Genomic DNA, 23,899 nt, shown 5'->3' with positions numbered 1-23,899 from the left:
ATGTCAGCATTCCCCAGTTCCATCTATTTTTTTGAAAATTAATTGTTAAAAATATTCCATTTTCACCTTGTTTGCAAGTTGTGACGAAGGCTTCTCCCTCAGTTAAATTGTGACATTCTGGCTTGAAAAACAACTTAAAGATCAGGAAGATAAACTAACACACACGTTAAAAAAAAGAAATCCTCCTTCTTCCTTGTGGAGAGAAATTCAGGAATTCAGTGGAGCCACTTCTTTTATTCGCAGTGAGACACATATATTTTCAGAAAAATTGCTGATAAAACAACAGATTTGGAAAACGTAAACTTCATACAACTCTCTGGAGCTCTTCACAGTAGTTTTCCTTTTATCTCTTCTTCCAGCATGCAGCAGATCCAGAAATTTTGGTGTCACAGGTTCCTGCAAGAGATCCACCCACTCATGTAGGTAGATGCCCACTATCTTTGTACAGTCTCTGATGGCATTGCTGCACTGCTGCTGATACCTCAGCTAGGTTAAGGTGGGCACAACTATGTTCACAGTGTACCAAGGGCATGCCTCAGCAACAGAAATACCTCCTAATAGTGGGTTGAGATTTTTGTGCAAAAGGTGAAACTCCATCCCACAGGCACTGATGCTTTTTGTTGTGTACAAGGTACAGAGAATAACTACACGTCTTTCTCCACCTTCAAGAAAGAAGAGCTGTTGTACAGGGAAGTTATGAGATAGGTTCAAGGCAACACAAGACTCTGCGTGAATTCAAGAGTCAGAATTCAGATGAGAGCTGCAGTCCCTGTATTTCAGCTACAAGACCACCTATCTTCCCTGCCTTCTAGTATCTGTGACCATCACAGTTTCCAAGGGGGAGTATGTTGCAATTGTTTTTCTAGTTCTGCTCTTCTTTCACAGGTTGCCTATAAAGATCTGCAATGCTATTGCATCGAACTCATTCAGAGCTCTCTTGAAGACACAGCCCTGCTCTGATTTCTGACAAAACAACTCTCTAGGAGTTTATTATGAGTGCTTCTGCAAACGGGCAGCGTTGGAGGAAGCACATATCAGCAGTGACTCTTTGCATCTCACTTGTGGATACCCACTGTAAGCTGTCCAGAGCAGGGACCGCCACTTTCAACTTCACAAAGCTTTTGCCCTGTCAGTGCTTGGGACCGCAGCACTAATGAGCACCTAGAAAGCCTATTTTCAGAAGACTGAAATAACACATATTCCTTGCTTCAGTTTTTATGGGATTTTTAATGCTACAAGAAACAATGAATTTTATGCTAAAGTTTTCCCTCCTCAACTGCAAGTAATTCAAGTGCAAAAACATCAGGAGGAGAATACCATCCACATTGAGGGAAAAGCAGTACTGGTTCTCTACACTTCCGAGGACTCCAACATAACGGAGTTAATTTAATAAACTGATACATTTTGTTAAACCGCGGCCGTGTTGTGATGACCTGCTCCGTGGGTATTTGTTTCCTTGTTCTTTAGGCAGTGTCATTTCTGTGTGTGCAATCACAGCACCCTCTACTGCCTCTTGTTTAGCTTGCAGAAGGGCAGCGAATGATTGTAAACTGGACTTTTGGAGTGGCCAGACTGATTACGAAGGATTGTTTTATACGTGAAACAACACCCCACCATGAGAAAGGTAACGCAGGAAGGTATTTCAGTTCTGTCTAGAATGCAGTCTGGAGCTCCTGAATGAGCAGCATGAGTTAATTCCTCAGAGACTCAAGCATCGATCAGCCTGTGAGCAGTTTTCTCCTTTTATCTGTATGTAAGTTCCACTTCTGTTGGCTTCACGGAGATAAAATAAATGAGTGTTCCTACTGAGAAACTAGTTTTCCTAGCTCAAATGCTGCTTCCCTGTGCTCCCAGGACAACTAAACTGGGCCTGACAGAAAACCTCCCCCTTTCCACAACCTGCCCCTCGGGAGCTGCGAATATTACAGGTGTGAAATGTCTCTTTCCTTGCACCCAGGTGCCGGTTTGCTCTTAGTGGTTCCTTGTACAAATCCAGAGGTGTCCATCACCCATCACCCCCGAGCCCTCAGCCGGTCACCCGGCCAGGACCCTTCACACCAGCCACCTCAGCCCTGTGCCGGCAGCCACAGCTGCCTTACCACTTCCCTCCACTCCCGTAGCCCAGCCGCAGGCCCGGCCCAGCGCCCCGCCTCTCGGCAGGCTCCACAAGTCCCGAGCTCAGGCCGGCGGGGGAGGCAGCGAGAGGCCTGCCGGGGAGCGCAGCACCTGAGGGGGGGGGGAGCTAAGCGCTTGGTGCCGCTCCCCACGGCTGCGAGCGCAGGAGCCGTTTGCCGGCAGAACACACCTCACTGTGCATGGCATGTAACGGGAGACCGGTGTATGTATGTATGTACGTACGTATGTATGTATACATGCATGTATGCTACCGGCGGTCACTGCCCGCCGCCACCCACCCGGCTCCTCCTCCGGGGGCGCACGGAGAGGCGGGGCGCGGGCGGTGTCAGCGCGCGAGGCTGACGTGGCGCTCCTCTCCGCGTGCGCGGCCCCGCCCCCTGCCGCGGCTGCGCATGCGCCCGCGGGTGCGGGGTGCTTCCGGGCGGTGTCGGCTGAGGATGGTGCTGCTGGAGAGCGAGCAGGTGCGGCCGCCCCGGGCTCGGCCTCGCACCCGGTGCGGGAGGGAGAGAGAGGGAGGGAGGGAGAGGACTTCGGTAGAGAGGCTCCTCAGAGCCCCAGGGTGTGCCGGGCCAGCGCAGCGCCCGCTCTCGCTTTACCCGGCGGCATGGAACCGGCGGGGGTGGGGTGTGGGCGTCCTTGTACCTGGTACCTAGGGAGGGGGCCTTGAGCCCGCCGTAGGTGGTGAGGGTTAGTGCTTGCTTTCCGGGGTGAGACCCTAGGACTGGGCTGTTCCTGGCTGGAGTCGTGGGGAAGGAGCAGCGGGAGTTCTCCCTCCCTCGGTGCTTGTTTCTGCGGGCGTGGAAAGGCCTGGCCTGTGCCAACGGCGCCGGCAGAGAAGGGCAGCGGCTGCTCCACGGGGGTGAGGGAGCAGGAGTGAAGGCCCATGTGGTGGCCTCCCGCCAAGGATGGGGTCTGTCTCTTGCAGTTCTTGACGGAGCTGACCAGGCTGTTCCAGAAGTGCAGGACATCGGGGAGTGTTTTCATAACGCTGAAGAAATGTAAGTTCCGGGTCCGTTACTGTGTTGAAGAGGTGTGTCTCTAAATCAAACCTGGTGGGGTTACCATGTGTTTTAAAAGGTACAGCTGTAATTCAGAGTATCTCAAAACAAGAGGAGTCCAACGGGCAAATCAATCATCCTAGCTGCAGTACTGATAACCTTGAAGTTATACTGTGTTTCAAAATGCAGGAAATATTGGGGCTTTCTAATTATTAGTAATAATTGGAAATTAACCTCAGACTTCTATGGAAGGAGAATACAGTGTTGCGTTTGTGTGTGCATGTTTCTCTGGTTTCTGGCTGGCTCACACTGCTTGAGAAATCGAGTGTTTAGGTTGTGGTTTGACATGCATTTAAAACATACTGCTGCTGAAGAAGAGGCTTTGAGCAGCCTGGTCTAATGGAAAGTGTGCCAGCACATGGCTGGGGGCTTGGAACTGGGTAAGCTTTAGAAGGTCCCTTCCAACCCAAACTGTTCGGTGATTCATTCTGTGAATGATTTGCATTTTTCTTCTGGCAGATGTAGTTAATTGAACAGATCCTTCTGGGGTTACAGAGGAAGGGTTCTGTGACTAAGTTTGTGATTATGTCAGTTCAGATGGCCTTAGATTCTAAAGTGTTTTACAGATCTCATCAGCAGTTTTTAACATCTTGCATCAGGAGGCATCTAGTGATTTTAGTGAAATACAAATAAATATTCTCTGCCTTTCAATACAGATGATGGCCGAACAAAACCAGTACCACGCAAAGGCCATGTAGAAAGTTTTGAACCAGCAGACAATAAATGTCTTCTAAGAGCAACTGATGGAAAGAAGAAAATTAGCACAGTGGTAAGTGACAGTTTTGGGTTAGAAAGATCAGTAGCCCTACTTGTCCTTTATGTAATGCCCTGTGTAAGTGAAATTTGTCTTTATATGAATTTCATGAGAACTACCCTCTTAATTCCAGAGAAACCATATGGTAGCTAAACACATTGCTGATGTTGGGATTCTGAAGTGTTAGACTTAGCTGAAGTCCTAGTGCTTACGCTCAGCATAATGGATGGGATGGTAGTTCATATGTTTTTTCTATATGTGGAACTTTGCTTCATAATGGTACTGCAGGACAGTGGGACTCTTGTTTTCAGCAACCTTGGCTGTTGTGTTTTGAGTTGGTGAATCCGTTTGGAGGGAACGGGAAAACTGCTTCTAGAGACATGGGCAGAAGGATGCAGGGCAGGTATGGAGCCTGCAGTATGTAGACAGATGCATGGCTCCAAGGAGAAGAAAAGTCCTACACACCTGCACTCAAGTCTCGCGTGACAAAGAGGTAGTTTACTGTAGACCTCAGTGAAATTACTGAAGCATCTTACAATCCATGAAAGAACTGAATCTTCCCAGACTCTGAATCAGTAGGAAAAGGATCCTTGTTTCCTGGCAAGACCACATGGGCATGGGTAGACTCTTTTAAGCCTTAATCTTGCTTACCATACATTTTATTTTTTCACAGAGCTGTTTGTATTTAACTTTAGCGGACTTTAGCTCTCCTCTGTGATGTAACTCAGGAAAAATGTTACTTTGAGAAATCTTGAGAGGATCTCGGCAGTAACATATCTTTATGGCCCTATGAGTAAATAAATCCTTCCTTAGAATACTATTTCTTCACGTTCTTTCCATTTGAAAACACATGGATTTGGGATGAATGGCCTCCAGAGGAATTTTATTAATGGAGTAAGAGGTGTTTTCAGTTTTCTAAATTGGTGAAGTCCTAGCGCATTTTAGTATAGCGTGCTTACCACTGAATGCAGTGAGTTGACCTAACTGCTGCTAGGCTAGTCACTTGGTGAGTGAACATGTACTGATACTTGGTTTGTAATAGAAGTCAGTGTTTTTGTGGCTAACTTCCATCATTATTTTGTAGGTGAGCTCCAAAGAAGTAAATAAATTCCAGATGGTAAGTTTTGTATGCCTTGTATCTTCCTTTTCTGTAGGTACTGGGGAGTGGTCAGTAGGAAGCACTGGCCAGCTGTGTAGGGGTTGGCTGTGTGCAGAGCTGCCATGCTGATTAACCTCAGACTACCCATCTAGCTGCATTTGTTACAAAAATTAAAAATCCCATTGTATTTCATCTTTCTGCATTGGTTTAGAAACAGTTTTCCCAGTGTGGGGTGTAAAAGCAAGGTTTCTGTCAGACAGTGCAGATACCTGTCCCCATTAGCAACATGTAAAATGTTATTTCTAGTTTATTGTCATTTACTTGTTCTTTTAATAGTTCCACCTCTTATTTCAGGCATATTCAAATTTGCTGAGAGCTAACATGGATGGCTTGAAGAAAAAAGACAAGAAAAGCAAAAACAAGAAGAGTAAAGCAACACAGTGATGGAAGAATGTCTTACCATCACTGTAACAGACTTGATCCTTGCTCAAAGCAAAGTCCATTTCTTTTTGAGTTACCACTTGTCTTTGGCTTTCCTTCCAGCAGGATACTGGGATGCGATCAGTACTTTTGTTTAAACTGAGAGCAGAAGGTGCTTTCTGTGGATTGCTGTATGGCAGGAGTATCTACAAGGTTATACTGAAATAGCTTTACACTCATCTGCCAACTAGTTTTGTACTTATACTGCTGTTTGTTTTGTATTATACAAGTGGGCAGTGTAAAACCTGGTTTAGGGGTAACACGGGGTGAAGTGTACCAGGAGCAAAGTAAGACTGAAGCAGGCATCTCAATGACAGAGGCCCAGGTTTAAAAATAAGCCTCAGTAGTACTAAGGAAAGTGGGTGCCAATATATTAACAGAAACAGCAGCTTTCCTGTTTGTCTTATTTTGAGGGACATGATACCCCTAAGACAGCTAGCGTGGTGCTTGAGCTTTTGCAGAGCCAGGCAGCTGTGCCTTTGCTCTGTGCTGATCCAGCTGTGCTCACCCTGACTCAGGGTGGGGGGAGGGCAGGACTATGCATCATGCTCCCTTCCGACATGGCTTAAAAATGCTCATGTCATTTATACTTTTTTATAGCTTCATTCTGCCGTGTATTTGGGGATCTAAATTTCCCCATACTTCACATCGTACAAAGTAGCTCCTTTCTATGAGCAGATGTAAAAGGTGAATACTTCATTGTTCCTATTAAACACAATGAGAAATGGATGTGGTTGTCATGACTGGTGTGACTTGTCTTAATGAATTGCTAGGGATGGCACAGTTGTCTTTGCCTTTCGTACTGACTCTCCTGCTGCTACTTCATGTATTGCTGCTACTTTTTTAACAGTTCTCAGAAGTTCTTGGGTTTGTCTTTGAAGTTATCTCTTTACATACTTTAATTTTGTCCTCTTCAAGAAGAGAGCAGGAAAGCTAAGTAGATAGTTCTTAATGCAATGAGCTTGCAGTGATAAAAGAAGTCATTTGAGTTAAAGAAAGAAACAGCAGTAAGCTGTTTAAACAAGGTGCCAGGTGGAGAGGGAGGGTAAACACCAGTGTATTGGCATAAGTACCTAACTTCCGCATATTCACTCTGTAAGTATTTTGTGAAATACAATGCATAGGTAACTATGGCTGCTGTAACTCATCTTTGTATTTGCTCCACTTCATTGTTTGGGATGGAGTTGTGTTACAGTTTAGCTTCAGGAAGATAATTTCAAGATTCCCATCATCACTGTCACCTTCAAACTTGATCTGATGACCCATGTGAAGAAAGGTAGTTCAAAACTGGTTATGCTCAAGCATATGCAGGTTTTTACTTCTCCTAGAAGGCCTAGGCTTAGATTTATTAGGTCTGAAACAAGTTTTTCCTGTATCAGTTCTTATTTCACCTCTCTGAAAGTAGCTGCCTGATTTGAATGCAAATGTACAGACAGGACAAGTGTAGGCAGCCAGGCTTGTACCAACTCAAAAAGCCCGCCTCACAAAGCTTGCTGTATACTTCTCAAGAAGGCTCAGTAGCCAAAACCTTTTATTATATAAAACCCCTTATTCAAAAGAGTTTAAGACAATCTGTTAGAAGATAATGCATCCTCTTTGATCCTTGAACTGAATTTCAGTGCTGCTATTGCTGACAGCCAGTCTGAAACTATTAAAAAGAAATTTTACATTCACAGCTCATCTCTTTTGTGGCATAAGGGATGAGAATTACATGATAATATATGTCTGGGGCTGTATTCAGACTTGCTCCTTAATTGCCTATAAAACTTTTATTTCCACTATGTGACATAAATTTACAAATTTATATTACACGTGAAATTCAGTCGGGACACAAAAAGGCAGTAGTTGCCTATCGTAAATTATTGCAGCTTTTTGAAACTTCTTTTGACAGAACACTGTCGTTTGTTAGTAAAAGCATCCCACAAATGATGCTTTAAGCACTAAAACAAAACCTTGTATTCATCTCGGTAGCTGTACAGGATAAGTGCAGGAACCCTGCAGAGGGAAGGAAAAGAGGTAAGTTTTAAACTTTGGAACTGCAGCTTCAAAAGCTACAATACCTATGGCAAAGCTCAGCAATAAGCTAACAGCAAAGGTACAGCAGAAAAGAAGTTTTAGTTCCTTTGGATGTGGCTGCAATTTTCCCCTTCATTCTCTTTCCATTTAGCCTGCTCAGTTTTCATTCGGTGATCTGAAGGGCGCCAGCTACATGGTACTCTGTGCAGGCATCAGATGGGAAAGGAAGACTTTGTCAGGGATTGTGTTACGTTCATGCCCAGTAAAATTCCCCAAATTATGGAATACTATTTGGATGTAATAACTAGGTTCTGTTGCTCACAGCCTTGCAAGCCACAGGAAGAAAAAAAACGAAGTTTCACATGATAATTAGTTGCCTTGGTAAACATAAGCAATTTTGGTGCATCTTGAAGAAAAATTTATAAAAATCTGTTTTTGGTCTCATTTAAAGGTTAAGTAGTACCTTCAAGCTGAACATGGGTTTAAGAAAATGTATTGCAAATGAAACCCACAACAGGACATAAATACTCAGGTGTCACTGAACTGTACCAGTACCTGCCCACAGATGCAAATTTGAAGTTTAAAGCCAGATGTGGTCAGACTCTTTCAGCCTTGCCAGAATCCAGCAAGGAGACTACAAGTTGAACATGAGTGGTTTAATGCTTAGAAAACAGAAATGGGCTTTACTGCAGGTGTTGGGAGGGCATGCATTGTGTTTGCTTAGTCTGTGAGCTATGCGGGACTCCCACAGTATTCCTTCAAAGCAGGAGGAATTAAATGAATTTTGAAAGGCAAGCTCAGTCCTTCCCATGAGAAAAGAGGGTTCTTTTCCATAGTATATTAAATATATATATTTATATAGTATATATAAAGAGGTATTCTTCCACAGAACAACAGTATACCTGACTGTATGCAGTGGTTTGCTCTTCAGTTTTATGAATAAAGCAGCATGTAGGTAACAGTGGGAACACATTTTAGAATTTCTTGAAAAGGCTAATAAAAAAAATTCACATGTCCAAGAATTTACATTTGACCACAAGTGGGGATGAGATGGCCAGTAAAATTTTCCCATACTCAAGGAACTATACATGTTTTGGAAATATTTTTTTCTTCCTCAGGGAGCTGGAAAGGGGAGGACAAACTAAGAGCAGCTTATTTAAGTAAAGTTTGAAGGCAGAAATAACTGAGGTATTTTATGTACATGTAAGAGCTTAACAAATTTACCTCTTCTCCATTTTGATACTGTAAATTTCATCACAGATTGCTTGTAAGTATGAACATCTCTGTTTTGGCCATCGTGACATCAGCTGTCTCACAGTAACATCAAAGGCTTGTCTATCTCCATCAAACTAGAAGTAAAATTGACAAGGGTCTGTGATACAGTCTTACATTCTCTTGTGAAGGAAACACTTCTCCCAATAGGATTCAGTCTTCTGAACACCGTGTAATGTTAATGCTCCTTAATTAAACATGTTTCAAACAAAATTCATATAAAGAACATGCGCATCTTGAATTTTTTAAATGCACTAAGAAACTGGTCACTAATTTCTTAACACAGGTAGTTTAGCAACAAAAAGGTGTAAGCAATGAAAAGGGCTCCCTCAGTTTCACAATGCTGGATTGAATGTGAACTGTGGTGTAAGGGTGGCTAAAAGTGAATGATGCAAGCTGTTCATGTGCCTGGTTTTGGTAAGGAAAAGGTGATAAACTATCTCCATGATTTGGATAGACTGGATAAGCTAAGTATTTTGAAAATATTTTCAAACCTTGTGCTGGGATCTGATGACCAGACAAACACTCCTTCAGAGGAGCAGATGAAAGCTATGAAAGTACTTCCAGGTAGGATGACATTCTTGAGTTTGTTTTGGGGGGGGGCTGGGGAGGCATCCATCTCACTCTAGACCTTCTGCCTTTAAAGCTACTGTTGTCATTAGAGGAAAGAAGAGAGCTTTGTCCTTGGTGGTTTTTTTTTTCACCTCAGCAAGAGGTTTCTGAGTTGTTAAAAAGTGTCAGGATAATGTTGATATATCAACTTTTTATCTTGGCTTCATTAAAAGATATTTCAGCCACTCTAAAGCAACTGCCTCAGTATTTTGGGCCCTCCTTAATAGCTTCAAGAGACATCTTTGTTGACACTGCTATTAATGCTTATTGGGTTCTGAAAATGAGCAGTAAGGATTCATTTCAGTTAACTGTTCTTGGGGGAAAAAAAAAAAACCAACAAACCAAAACAAACCAAAAACCAGAGCTTTGGCTTAGGACTTCCTAATGCTGTCATGTGTAACTTGGGCACTCGACAAAAGGATTTTTCTAGCCTGAGTCACACTCCTTGGGTAAAAACATTCTTACAAGTTTTTAAATCTAATTCAAACTCCTTGAGGAGAAAAACTTCTAGGCGAATTTTACATTCCTCTTCATTACAAACAGAATTTATCATCTATTGTTCCATTACAGTTTTAACGACAATGTTTAATTGCTTACCTCTAATGATAAGAAGTGTATCATAGTTGCTTTTGGCAGGTCTACCTGTAAGAATATGAAGAAATCAATACTTTACAGTTGCTCTGTTACCAGTTTGCTAACTAGATTTCAGCTATACTGAAAGGAGTCAGACTTCTGATTCCCAAAGAAGCACTCATGCTGGTAGAACTGGGAATTTACCAAGGTTTTAAGCTTTTTAAATAAGTTCTTCAGGATGGATTCCATTATGGAAAGATCCAGACAGCAACTGCATCATGCAATTCAATAAAGAAATTAAAATTAATTCAGGCTTCTGCCAAATACTTACTGCTAAAATCTCAATCTCACTTGTTTTCTGTTGCAGGCTAGAAATGAATGTCTGAAGTCTTGTTTGCACCTGGCAACAAAAGATGGCCAAAAGTAAAATACACTGCTTCTGTGACAGAGGTAGGGAACACTTTAACAGAAGAGGCTGCTTCTATCATAAGATATAGAGCTACATCATATTTAAACTAAAATTCACATTTAATATAATTTTCAGTAACAGTTCTACCACAGTCCTTGATGAGTAGACAGGAAGGAGACGGGGGCTGAGCCACTCCTGCAGCAATGGTAAACACTTCATGATACTGGTACTAAATACTTGGTAATACTGTGCCAAAGTAGACAGAACTGCACGTTACAATGTGTATTCTCACGTATGTAGTAAAAACTTCCATTCTGTTTCTGGGTGTTCAATAACTTTTCAGAGGAACATGAGAACCTGTGACTGGATACAGTGAATCATATCCAGTTGAAGGATAACTCATTTGAAAGCCAAACCAAGATATGAGCCACGCCTTGCAACACTTTTTTCCAGAGCAAGCAGTACTGCAAAGGTAGTGCTTTATGATATAGTTGCAGCCTTGCACTATATATATTTTTTTAATCCTGGAAAGATGCCTTTATGTATTAAAACTCTGAAAACGGCAAGTCTGTTTAGCTCAAAGCTCAGAGAGTAGCATCCACTTCTTTATTTGGTTTCCAAGTACTATTTATAAGTAATATTATAAGTAGTATTATATTATAATATATATAAGTATTATATATATTATAATACTTATACAAGTATTATAAGCAGTATTATAATATTTATAATATTATAATATTTATAATATTATAATATTTTATGTTGCACACCCACAGTTGAGCTGAAAGGGTGATAAGATTACAGTTATGTTTTACCAGGTACTCTAAATACCTTGAAGCCAATAGCCATTAACTCTTCACATTTGTTTCTAGTATAATTTAATCTTTTCTACATTGTTACAGTATTACATTTTAGGTAGGGTTGTTTGCTTAAATCTGCTATTTTTTAGACCTTTAGTTTGAGACAGCATAATGAAATACATAAGTATCTGTTACATACATATTACAAATTAACAGCATGTTGAACTTGTGCCTTTAACATGTTCCAGCAATTACTAAATAAAAAATTCCAGAAAAATGGTTCCTACTAAAATAAGATTTCTAATACATATGTACGATGATGGCTGAGCAACCATGTCACATCTAATCCCCCAGACCCCAAATATTATAAAAAGGTGGTCTTTGCTTTCAACCCTTTGTGTTGTTCATAGTCTATTTTATACAATCATAGAATAGTTAGGTTTGGAAAGGACCTTAAGATCATCTAGTTCCAACCCCCCTGCCATGGGCAGGGACACCTCACACTAAACCATTCCACCCAAGGCTCTGTCCAACCTGGCCTTGAACGCTGCCAGGGATAGAGCATTCACAACTTCCCTGGGCAACCCATTCCAGTGCCTCACCACCCTTACAGTAAATAACTTCCTCCTTTATATTTATGAATAATGAACAGGATGTATATCTGTAAGGGACATGATAGTAAAAATACGAATTCTACCATTCTTTAACTTTTAAGGATCACCTCTTAATACTTATTTAATGTATGTATACCTGAATTTCCTGACGCCGCCTGGCACTGGCAGATAATTTTTCAGGAGCTATAACACTAACATTAGGCACTGCAAGAGTTCCATGTGATTCAAATACACCTAAAATGCAAACATATATTTTTAGATTACATTCCTTCTTCACACAAGAAGTAGCAAGAAACAAAAAATTTACTAATATTAATAAACTAAGATGTGTATAGTAAAGGCTTCAAAAAGCTGCTAAAAACCCCCAAAGCGAGTCAAGTAGAGAGGATAGTGAAACACATGCATGGGCATTCTCAGACGCTTCCTTATGACTTTGAAGGACTGGTTGGTAAGACCAAGAAATGTGGTATTTTGTATCAGTGTTCCCTGAAACTAATAAATGGTTCCAAATGACGTGCAGAATTTTACATAGGAATGTAGCATACCTAATACCAAAAAAAGGAAAAGCTATTACAAGAATGAGGCAACTATTTAATGCTTAATCCCAAGGCAGAGTCAATGACAAAACAAAAAAACCAAAAATCCAGCCCCCCGTTCACCCAAATAACAAGAATAAAAATTTGAAATGGCTTATTTCAAAGTCCAAATTGCCACTTCTGGTAATCACACACATACACACAAAAGTATAATAAAGTTAAGCATGACCACCTCTTTCTCTCCCTGTTATGCAAGGCCGGGGGGGCAGTGTTTCTTTAAAAATAAGAACCACCACCACACACTGTATCAGTACTTCATAAAATAATTATCAAAAATGTCAAACTTTATCCACACAATGAATGCTTGATATTATTCTTTATATGCAAATTTACAGTATCAGCCTAAGGAGTGCAAATCTGTAGCTAGAAATATAAAGGCATTTTCATCTGAAGAAAAAAAATCTCGGTAGAACAGTGGGTCAATGTACATGGGTCTCAGCACTGTAACAATCACAGGTCATGTCATTTTTCATCAAGATGATGTTTAATTTCCCCTCAGCTAGGAAATGTTTATGGCTTTTGGCTTTTCACTCATCCTGAATCACTACACCAATGAGTGCTTATATGGGGAATATTCTGTATATTGCTCTGAGCACTTTGTTTAGAGAAAATTTCACATTTAGATCACTTGGAACAACATTTGAGACTAGGAGGAAGTATCTCTAACCAGGGGCACTGCTGGGAAATGTTTTCATGCTCTGACTATGGTAATACTTTTGAATTTTATGTTCTAGCAGTATTTTCTTATAAAACAATTTTTAATCAGAAACAGTTTGTATATTCTTAGAAACTAAGTACCTGAGATATTAGTAAATGATCCCTTCTGATTTGGTACTGAAAGATTATCTGAGGTTTCTCTAAAAACAAACAACAGCAGTTAGGGAAACAGATTTACAATAATGAAGAAATACTGTAATAAGAAATTGTTTCACATTATTTTACAAACATACTTATTTCAATCTAACAAATAAAAAATCTATGGATATGGCCCATACTCTCCAGAATAAATTCTATTCTGGAACAGATAGGAAATAGCAAAAAATTATATTGCAAAATCTGATCCAGAAGCAATCTTTTTGATTCCTGTGGACGCAAAAAACGTGTTCCTATCATGCAGGAGTGATTTAGATCCTCATAAGAGAATATATTTTAAGAATATTCCCTCTAAATTATTAATCTACAACTCCTTACAGGTTTCTGTGAGATAATATTAAATGTATTGAACTAATATTTAAGATCACATATATTCAAGGAAGCTTTCAATAGTTTGGATCTCTTTCCTTTGCACACTCAGGATTCATTAACAAATAAATTTACCAGTGCTATTAGAATCACAGTTATTGCATTTCTCTGTTTAGTATTACTAGACATGGGATTTTCTATATTCTGTTCTCAGGATCTAGAAATAAGGTAAATTTTAGATAGAATTATTTTCTTTCACAGCTTCTAACAGATCTTGTAGATCTGTCACAAAACACATGAGACTTGGGTAAGTTATGAAGTTAAATGGCAAGACTGGCTGAAGCCAGAAAAATGAGAATGAAGATGTGGATAGGAGGGGTAGCAGGAGACATCAACCACCTGCAGAAACTACTGCTCAAGCTGGGCATTTCCCAACTTCACAATTTCCTTTATTGTTAAGTCTATTCAGAACTACTGCTCATGTCAAATGTGTTAAGCTTTTCAATTCTATTTTGTGTGACTAACCATGTCTGTTCCTGCTGCCAGCACACACACAGATTCACAAACATATAAATATAAATATAGATGAAAATATATATAGATGTGTGTAGAATTATATATTTACAAAAGATGTATGAATAAGAGCTATACTGCTTATGCACACAGGTGTGAGTGTAGCCTCTCCTGTGATTTCTGTTCTAATTTCTGTTGGTGACAATAAACAGCAACGTCAACAAAGATAGGATGATGGGGTGTTGCTGTGTACTCCAAGTCTTTGCTAGGTGTTACTTTCATTTGTTCCTGCTAGGGTGTAAAAGTGTCCTACACCTTCATTTTTACCATATCAACACTGCCTCAGAATGCAAGGGATTTGCTGCTGTATGTCTTTGATTACAGAGTATATGTAATGGGACTTCTGGTCAGTAATAGGTACTTGCTGGCAGTCCTGCATACAGACAATGCTGGTGTTCTGGTAGCATTTGAGCTGGATAACTGCATGGTCTTTCAATTTGTGAAACACTATGGATGTCTGAATGTAACAGCAGCTACAGAAATCAGTCTCTTTCTTAATCTCAATAGAATTCTATAACCAAGCCTTTGCTGTCTTTTCCCCTCAAAAGAAATTCAGCAAAGCTCTTACTCTTTATCAAATAAAGACACACATTTACTTCTGATTTTAACCATTCACACTGACATTTTATGTTACTTACCTACTGCATCTTTCATCACAGTTTTTAGTTTTCAGTTTCTGCATCAGGTGATCTAGTAAGTCAGATTCTAAAATCCTTTTCTCCGTCTGTCTGTCTTTCTCAAAGGATTTCACCTATGATGTAGTTCAGTGAGTCTTAAGATTGTTGATTCTTAAAATAGCATATGAATAAACTTATCAAATTTAGTCAAAACCATACTGGACTATTCACTCATTAAGGTGAAGCAGTCAAAGGTATGACAATCAATCACTGCCAATTAAATCTCAGATTAGACATTTTTTTCCCCAACCAATTTCCTCTGCATTCCCAAAGCTTAAAATAGTTTGGTTACTTGTATTTAGTATGTAATAATTTTTTAACAGAATGGTTCACAGGTGCAAATACCACATAAGTAATAGCATATTTGGTTTGGGTTTTTTTCTTTGTTATATCAGAATAAGGCCTGCCTTTCAGTTTGCATGACTTACAGACTCAAACATTCAAAACTTTGAGTATCTGTTCCATCTTATTCAGTAACACCACCATTTGCCTCCTTAGCACGTTCTTTGTTGGTTTTGCTTCAATAAAGCTGTATTCAAACTGCTCTGTGATAGTCTCGTGGAAGACACTGATGTATTGCATCCTCATCATCAAAAGATACTTGTTTATATGGTTATTGCAGTTATAATGACAATGCCAGTAATAAGTGGAAAATATTTTTGTAATGCCCACTGACCAGGTAACACAGCCATCCAGATGCTGTCAAATGGTTACTTTTTTCAGTCAAAGGAGGAATTTTTATTCTGAAACTAATGATCTTTTTTCTAATGATCCAGAATCAATAATATTTTAAAATTTTTACCTTCTGGAAAGATTCCAAAACCACAGACTGCAGAGCACAGAAAGTGGTAATTCACCTTGTGACACAGTCCAGACTTTCCATTTTAACCTCAACTTACAGATACGAGGAATGTGGTTCAGACTCTACCTGCCTGAACTACATGGATTTATTTAGATTTATGTTTTAGCTTTGTATTTATCTTTATATTTAATAATTTTATATTTTCAGGTTGGATATAAGGAAGAAGTTCTTCCCTGTGAGGGTGGTGAGGCACTGGAACAGGTTGCCAAGGAAGTGGTAAATGCTCCATCCCTGGCAGTGTTCAAGGCTTGGGCAACATGGTCTAGGGTGAGGTGCCCCTGCTCATGGCAGAGGGATCGGAACTAGATTATCTTGAGGTCCTTTCCAACCCTAACTATTCTATCATTCTGTATTTGTTTTGTATCACGGAAAACTGGAACTGGAAACATCACTGAGCCATCTCATTAGTTTTGTAGTTTCAAAGAAATCAGAGACAACAGAAACCTTCTTCCACATAAAGACACCAATGACTCAAAGTCAGCATGTTTGCATTTCTCTTTGGACTTTCCTAGAGGAAAGGGTGTCTGTAAATAACAGTGTTATGGAGGGATAAAAAGCTTCAGAAAAACTTTCCACTACTTAGCAATTGAGACTGTATTTACTGAATTTCATCTACTTGGATACTTTAGTGAAAATAATAATGATCTTAAAAAAAGAAATGCAGAACAGATTATAAGTCTGTAACACCATCAAGCATCCTCTGGTCCCACACTCACCTTCACATGACTTCCTTCTTTATCTGACACAAGGGCCACATACATAATCCCAGAGCACCTGCAATATTCTTGCAGTTCTTCTTGTGACTGAAATGGGAATAGGGGAAAGGGAATGGGATTGAAAATTGACAGATTATGAAATTATCACTTAAGCAATAAACTTAAGTATTCTGTCCTTCATTAAAACAACCTTATATGCAGCAGCTACACTGATTATGTAAGCTTCTAAGAGAAGTAAGCTTTATTAACAAGTCCAAGAGCTGAAGCTTCATTACACATGTATTTATACACCTAATGCTTCCTGAAAGTTGAAATCTGTTTAAGTCTATACTAGACAAAGAGAATGTCTAAGCCTTGCAGTCTTAATTTCCACATGGAAGGGCTAGCTGCATCTAGAAGCAAAGATTTTACAGGTAATTGTAAAAACGTGCAACATAACATCAATCCAACAGCCATCACCCCACTCTCTGCAACTTTCAGTAATATGTCAGTCCTGCATGAGTGGTACTGCGTCATGAAAGCTGACTACAGCCGTAAGCCTGAGGCTGCCTTACATCACTATCAGTGTTGAGAGTGATGTAAATCAGCTTTACTGAAGGATTTGCTATGCTGACTTAGGAGTGCACTGCAAGACAGCATTAGACAGAGACAAGAACTCAAAATCTTCATTACTTTTAAGAACTGCAAGAAGAAGAGAGCCCAGGGTGATAATAGAAAAAGCATTATGATCTGTATCTTTTTGGTTTTGAGGGACTGAAGCCATTGGAAATGTTACGGTGAAAGATTACAAAGAAATCACGCAATTAAGTGAGTGAACTCAAAACTGTCTGCTCTGCAGCACATGAATCAGAATGGACAACTGCACAGCATTTCTTCTGTTAGTCACCAACTGGTGTAATTAAAGGTGACCCAGACTCATAATCCTCTGGTAGCTTCCACTACTATTGAAAGGGACTTCCTCATTGCCATGGAGCTCCCTACTCCAGTGAGGCAGTAGAGGATAAAGCTCTATTTGGTTTCAGCTGCAGACAAAAGGAGCACAACTCAGCTTGCCACATTCTCTCCCTCTTACCACATGTCTCTCCAGGAACAACACAGGTACCCCACAGTGTATCTAGTAGCTGAGTTTACTAAACTTTTTCTAAGAGTAGAATGGTGTAAACATTCCCCCTCTACCTACTAGTCTTCAGCCATGTGGATAGATTTAAAAGTCAATGCTATCGTTCTGTTCTAGACGTGCCCTTTATTAAGGATTAGCTCAGGGATTCTACTTGCAGCCCTCACTGAAAGGAAAATTCACCACCTTCACTGGTACAAAAATGCTCCTTTGAAGCATCTCCACTTAATTTGAGCTACAGTCGTATTCTGGGCTGCATCAAAAGAAGCGTGACCAGCAGGTTGAAGGAGGTGGTCCTGCCCCTCTACTCTGCTCTCGTGAGACCTCACTTGGAGTATTGTGTGCAGTTCTGGTGTCCTCAACATAAAAAGGACATGGAACTGTTGGAACAAGTCCAGAGGAGGGCCACGAGGATGATCAGGGGACTGGAGCACCTCCTGTATGAAGACGGGCTTGGAAAGTTGGGGCTGTTCAGCCTGGAGAAGAGAAGGCTGCGTGGAGACCTCATAGCAGCCTTCCAGTATCTGAAGGGGGCCTACAGGGATGCTGGTGAGGAACTATTCATTAGGGACTGTAGTGACAGGACAAGGGGTAACGGGTTGAAACTTAAACAGCAGAGGTTTAGACTGGATATAAGGAGAAAGTTCTTTACTGGTAGGGTGGTGAGGCACTGGAATGGGTTGCCCAGGGAGGTTTTGAATACTCCATCCCTCGCAGTGTTCAAGACCAGGTTGGATGAAGCCTTGGGTGATATGGTTTAGTGTGAGGTGTCCTTGCCCATGGCAGGGGGGTTGGAACTAGATGATCTTAAGGTCCTTTCCAACCCTAACTATTCTATGATTCTATGATTATGCACTTTTCCCCCTTTGATTTCAACAGGCCTTGGACTCTGCTCTCCCTGTATAATTAAGGAAGCTCCCTTAATTTATTCCTGCTTAGAGGAGTGCAAAAAGACCCCATCACGCTTCTAGCTACTCTGGAATGTACAGAGGAAGAATGCTGCAAGCCCAGTGAATCTTACAATTATTGCATCTAAACAGCATGCTACATACTCAGTTTTATGAGTCTGTAATTCATAAAAAAACCCTAGAAAAAAATTGAAAAAGGGCAGTCTTAGGCTGCACTAAGCAACTAATTAACACAGAGAGATAGAAATTATACCTGGGACCAGTCATACATTATTTCAGCTGGAATTCCTACAGTCCAGAGTTTCTGAACAATATTGATAGCTCTACCCATGGACATCTGACCAACACTTACAACCAGCAGGTCACATGAGCTGACAGAAACCTGAAGGGAAAGTAAAAACAAGAGGGTTAATATTAGCCATGAGACCTCCTTTTCCCCCTTCATAAGGCAGTGAAAGTAACAAAGAGGATAAATATGCTAATGCTTTTCAAAATCCATCAAGCTGAAAAAACAGGTTAGATCCATCTCTTAGAGCCACAATCTACCTGAACATGTTTGAGAGTCACTGAAGCTTGCTCTTCGAAAAAAGCATCTGCACAGCTTCAGCTTGCAAAGTATCCTAGCCTATTCTGTTCTTCCCTTCCTATTCTGCTTAGCAATGTTAATCTATTCTTATAAAGAGAAGTTTGTAAAATGCACATTCCACAACCGAGTGAAACTGTGTGACACTGTACAAAGTAGTCCATTTTCTTAAGTTTCTTTCCATCTCCATCTTCTATACTTTTATAAGGGCAGAAGTGATAGGGGCAAAGTAACACTTATTAGCTACTACAGCTGTACTCTTCTATCTGAAATAATCTACAGGCTGCAGAAGATGTCTCATTTAAATTTTTAAAAAAGGGGTATAAGCCTGAAGATCCTCTTCTCTTTCTCTAATTCTTTTTAAATAATATATTTTTATTAATAAACTAAATAATTCTCTGCAGAGAAACACAAGAAAACAGGTAATCTTGATATTTACTGTCTATTTCAGTATGCTATTATTTTGGGACACAGCTGAACATCTTTTTTATCCATCTGTGGCTACAGTTAGGTTAGTAAACTGTCAGGAGTAAACAAACAAACAAAGCCCCCATATCCCACCCCCCTTCAAAGACTTACAGAATCCTCCACACTGGAAACAGCAGCAGTTATTTTATCTATAGCTATGCTGACTCCAACAGCTGAAGGAACAGGTCCGACCATCTGTGGCCCTCTAAATTGTGAAATCTCAAAATAAGACAAAAAAAAATGGAAGACCCAAATAATTATCTCTGCAAAATGTCAAAAAGCTGTTTCATTTTTTCATGGTTAAAATAAAGAAATAAATAAATAGATAGAAATGAGTATGGTTAAAATAAATGAATGAATAAACAAACAAATAAATAAATAGAAATGAGTACATACCAGATGATCATACCTGCCCCCTGCAGCAAGAATTTCAGGCACAGTTCTTTGTCTTCTTTTGATGTATGCTATAAACTGAAAGATAATTCCATTGTGCTGCTGTATTTTGTAAACAAGCCCCAGATTTATAGAAACCTGTAAAATAAAAATGAGTATGTGTACAAGGCCTTTACCAGTATTAGAGTTAGTACAATTCATTTCCTGTTAACAGTAAGGATTGAAAACACTGTTCGCACATAAGGAAGACATACAGAAACACTCCTTAAATAAGGAAATAATGTTTTAATCCCAAGAGACCTATAGCACAAAACCCAAACAGCAAGTCTCAAGGAAGGTGGAGGTGGGGAGGCCTTCAGTAGTCAACAGCTTTCTGTATTTTTAAAATATTTAGTTTGTTTCAAAACTTAAAAATTCCTTTACGCTCTAAGTGATGTCTTCAGTCTTGGCTGGGGAAGAAAAAAATAATAGTCTGTATGTCATTAAACAGAAATTAAACCAGAGACTTCTGACTGGAAAAGGTCTTAGAAAGAATCAGTGCCAGTATTATTACTTGCCATCAAAAAACACTTCAATGTGGTTTTTCTATTCTAAAATATGACTACTTTGTTTCCTGGAAAATTACAAATCCCAGCAGTCTATAAAGCCATTAATTTATTAGCAGCGTATTTTACAAACCTGAAGCTTTATTCCAAGTTGCTTTAACAGACCAATGACTTCCTCTAAATCCTTCATGCCATGCTTCAGCAGCTGAGTGACACCTGGCTTTTGTTTTATCATTGTGTTTAAAAATGGAAATACATTACTTGCTTCTCCCTTCTGCTCAATGAATCTGTAGAGTCGAGAAAGCTAAAAGCAAAAACCAAAGAAAAAAATATAGGTAGCACCACTGACAGCACTCACAACAGATCACATCTAAAAAACCCCTAAAAATATTTGACCTCATGTGAATGAAGTATCTGCCGTTTTTGTTTGTTTAGCCTAGCAGTCTGTTGTAACCTAGTGAGTTCAGGAAAGGAATGTACAGGCAGAAGACTGCTCAGGGTGTCCAGAAGTTAATCTCAACTCTTTATGTACATTCATCAACATTTGCAGACTTTTTTTTCTCAAGTTTCTCTCAGTTTGTTTTATCAAATACCACTGCAAAATATTCTGTTTATCCTTCAATTGCTTCCACAGTCCAAAAAATATTTTTAAAATCAGAAAGGAACTTGGAGAGTTGCAATACTGACTTCCAGAAAGCAGACAGAACAAAATTGGACTGATCCATTTTGAAAAACAGATGTAACCATTTATTTTACTTACTCTGGCTGATTAATCTGCAAAATAAATAAAGTATTACTGACTCACGGCAAGTTACAGACAAATTATCATTGAATTAAAGTTACTTACACTGTTTGATGTGAGAGAAAGATTACAGAATTTGGCTTCTACTTCTCTTTTAGTTAGCTTTTCAGTCTACAGAAGAAACAGATTAAAACATGTTCAGCAACTGAGTTACCAAAAAAATTACTACTGCTTAGAAAAATTAAAACACAACTTTCCAGTGCTTTTACTTAAATGTTGCACTTACAAACAGCAATAATACTGTAAAAGAACAAAACCAATAAATATTTTCCACCAATACTGTAGTGAAGCCTTACTCAGCTTCATTTCAAGAAGCAACAAAAAGCATACAAATAAAAACTTAAGCTGTGCTTATGCAGACGTGCATTTTGTTGGGATTTAAACATTACCTTAATTATTCAAATGGTTTCATTTATTGTCTCTGCTTATATAGTAGGAAAGACCAACATGATATTAAGATACATTTTAAAGTTTTTATTGAATTGCCTACCAGTTCTTAGTTACACAGGTGGACAATTATCTCATAAATACACATATAAAAATCTTGAAACATCTGAAAACATCCCAGAAGTAACACAAAAGGAGTTAATCTAAGTTTACAGCTCAAAGATAGTTCAGTTTTTTATATACCAGCAAGATATTCCTGGTTATGCTGGCAATGGACTGTTACTCATTTTCAGAGACAACTCCACAAAATAAGATACTCTACAGTGATGATTATAGAGATTAGATCAATAACTAATCACTTACCACAGCATCATACAGAATGATGTAGACTTGATTGAGTTTATCCTCTGGTATCCCACAGTGCAAAAGTATAGCTTTCAGTAAGGCAGTGTGGTTCAAGTAAATACTGTAATTTCTTTCCTAGCAAAGTATAAACAAAAAAGAAGAAAGAAAAAGTTTTACTTGCATTCCATTTGCTTGATAATAATAGTAACATTAACAACAACAATAATAATTTCTAAAGATTTAATAACAGCTCAAAACTCGCTTCAGACCTCTCCTCTCACCACCTGCCTCCCATCTGTAACTAAAGACTGACAAGGCTTGTCCCATTCTACAATAATCACCTACCTGACATTAGAAGTATGTTACTTCAGTGGCACTGTAAATATTCAATTAATATTTCCTTTGCACACAAACCTATGCTTCATTTTAAGTTTACCTATGAAACGTATTTTTTATTTAAATCACAGTGTTCTATAATTGACTAATGATAAAATGCGAAAACAGCTCTGTAGCTAAGGTTAAAGGAACTACCCTTTTTAAAGACATTAGACTAAATATTTACTTAGATTAACATTTTAGGATGGAAAGAGAACAAAGGGCATGATTAGAGAATCTACCTGTAGCACTGAAAACTCTTGAATGATTTCTGAAATGACATAAATTGTCTCTGCTATAGGCAAAAAGCTATTTCCAGTAGATGTTATGATGTCAAATGCACATTCTAGGAGTTCTTTAGGATGACAGCGGTCTAACTTCCGAGGTCTGAAAACTCGCTCTATACAGTATCTATAGGAAACATTGAAGAAAGAATCAGCATCTTCAGAGGTCACTTTCATAAAGCACAGAACTTGTGCAAAATGTTATCTCTATGTCCCTTACCTTTTCAAGTTTGATATGTTATTTCTAGCTACAAATCTTGCAAAAGGAATCTGAAAAACAAAATATATATAAATTGTTGAAACAAGACTAGGCTCTGGAGATTAATTACTACCACGCAGTAACACTTGTACTCTCACATCGGTAAGTGCCTTAAATATTTGCCCTAGCCAAGTAATATTAATCATCCTTGCTTCAAGTTTTAAATAACATTTCCCCCCTTGCCAAGTTCCTAGAAGAGCTTGGAGAAGAACACAAGGACATTTCTTAATTACCCTACTGCATGCAAAATGCATCATAAATCAACTATGAGCATATTATACAAGCAGATTATTTTGCTGTTTCATAGAAGGAGTATCTTTTAATAAATCTTTGGTTGACGCATTTTCCAAACAAGTAATTCCTACAGAAAAATCAATTTTGTGGATCCCACACAAATCCTTAATTAAGAATCGTATTATATAGCTTGCTGTTATAAATGCAAAGGAAGGACGAGTCAAACTGACCTTACGTTAATGAAATGGAGTATAAAAAGTCATGTTCTTTAACCGTCACTAGTAAACGAAAAACACAACGCATTTAGGTATTAAATGAAAGGTAATTAATGAGGCCACCATTGCACATAATTTGGTATGACAGAGAGGAATCCCAGACTGTAAAATCTGAACTACTCAAACAGCAATTTCTCCCAAGAGTAGACTGATCCTTGACAACATCTGTTTGAAAAACACAAAACTGCACAGACTGTTACTCACATTGTCTATAAATAAGAAAGGCACGTAAATACTAGAATTTTCACTGGTCACTGGAAAAGTCTTGTCTCTTACATGTGGAAGAAAACACCACAACAAACAAACCACAAAAACTCCACAAACCAGCAGTGAGATCGATTGCAGTTATAATATGGCATTATTTTTACCTGTGTAAGATAAACTTTCTGAAATGCTGAAGCAGTGTAAACTTAAACCAGATTTGCCACTAGTGACTCAAAGGTATCTACAAACATCACAGGACTCTTCAAACCCAGCTTTGCCTGCAGAGAG

General features: G+C 39.2%; 2 protein-coding genes across 2 annotated transcripts in view; one reads left to right on the top strand and one right to left on the bottom strand.

Annotated features, from left to right (window-relative positions):
- The first annotated feature begins 2,525 nt into the window (after positions 1 to 2,525).
- Positions 2,526 to 6,256, top strand: SRP14 (signal recognition particle 14). Its single transcript, XM_005149268.3, has 5 exons — positions 2,526 to 2,597; positions 3,062 to 3,134; positions 3,851 to 3,963; positions 5,033 to 5,065; positions 5,402 to 6,256. Exons 1-5 carry the CDS (start codon positions 2,529 to 2,531, stop codon positions 5,489 to 5,491), a joined length of 378 nt encoding a protein of 125 aa, XP_005149325.2. The 5' UTR covers positions 2,526 to 2,528; the 3' UTR covers positions 5,492 to 6,256.
- Positions 6,152 to 23,899, bottom strand: part of EIF2AK4 (eukaryotic translation initiation factor 2 alpha kinase 4) — a 39,624-nt gene continuing 21,876 nt past the window's right edge. Inside the window, exons 24-39 of the mRNA XM_005149269.3 lie at positions 22,860 to 22,909; positions 22,598 to 22,766; positions 21,999 to 22,115; positions 21,294 to 21,359; positions 20,580 to 20,750; positions 19,905 to 20,039; positions 19,620 to 19,727; positions 18,711 to 18,839; positions 16,433 to 16,519; positions 14,816 to 14,928; positions 13,221 to 13,279; positions 11,963 to 12,060; positions 10,332 to 10,400; positions 10,025 to 10,069; positions 8,768 to 8,892; positions 6,152 to 7,522 (exon numbers count right to left, since the gene is read on the bottom strand). Coding sequence (XP_005149326.2) covers positions 7,468 to 7,522; positions 8,768 to 8,892; positions 10,025 to 10,069; positions 10,332 to 10,400; positions 11,963 to 12,060; positions 13,221 to 13,279; positions 14,816 to 14,928; positions 16,433 to 16,519; positions 18,711 to 18,839; positions 19,620 to 19,727; positions 19,905 to 20,039; positions 20,580 to 20,750; positions 21,294 to 21,359; positions 21,999 to 22,115; positions 22,598 to 22,766; positions 22,860 to 22,909 — 1,596 coding nt within the window. The 3' untranslated portion in view covers positions 6,152 to 7,467. The remainder of the gene's footprint in view (positions 7,523 to 8,767; positions 8,893 to 10,024; positions 10,070 to 10,331; positions 10,401 to 11,962; positions 12,061 to 13,220; positions 13,280 to 14,815; positions 14,929 to 16,432; positions 16,520 to 18,710; positions 18,840 to 19,619; positions 19,728 to 19,904; positions 20,040 to 20,579; positions 20,751 to 21,293; positions 21,360 to 21,998; positions 22,116 to 22,597; positions 22,767 to 22,859; positions 22,910 to 23,899) is intronic.

The sequence above is a fragment of the Melopsittacus undulatus genome, chromosome 4 (assembly GCF_012275295.1).
Source record: "Melopsittacus undulatus isolate bMelUnd1 chromosome 4, bMelUnd1.mat.Z, whole genome shotgun sequence".
NCBI classification, from domain to species: domain Eukaryota; kingdom Metazoa; phylum Chordata; class Aves; order Psittaciformes; family Psittaculidae; genus Melopsittacus; species Melopsittacus undulatus.
This window is presented reverse-complemented; position numbering and strand designations above follow the sequence as displayed.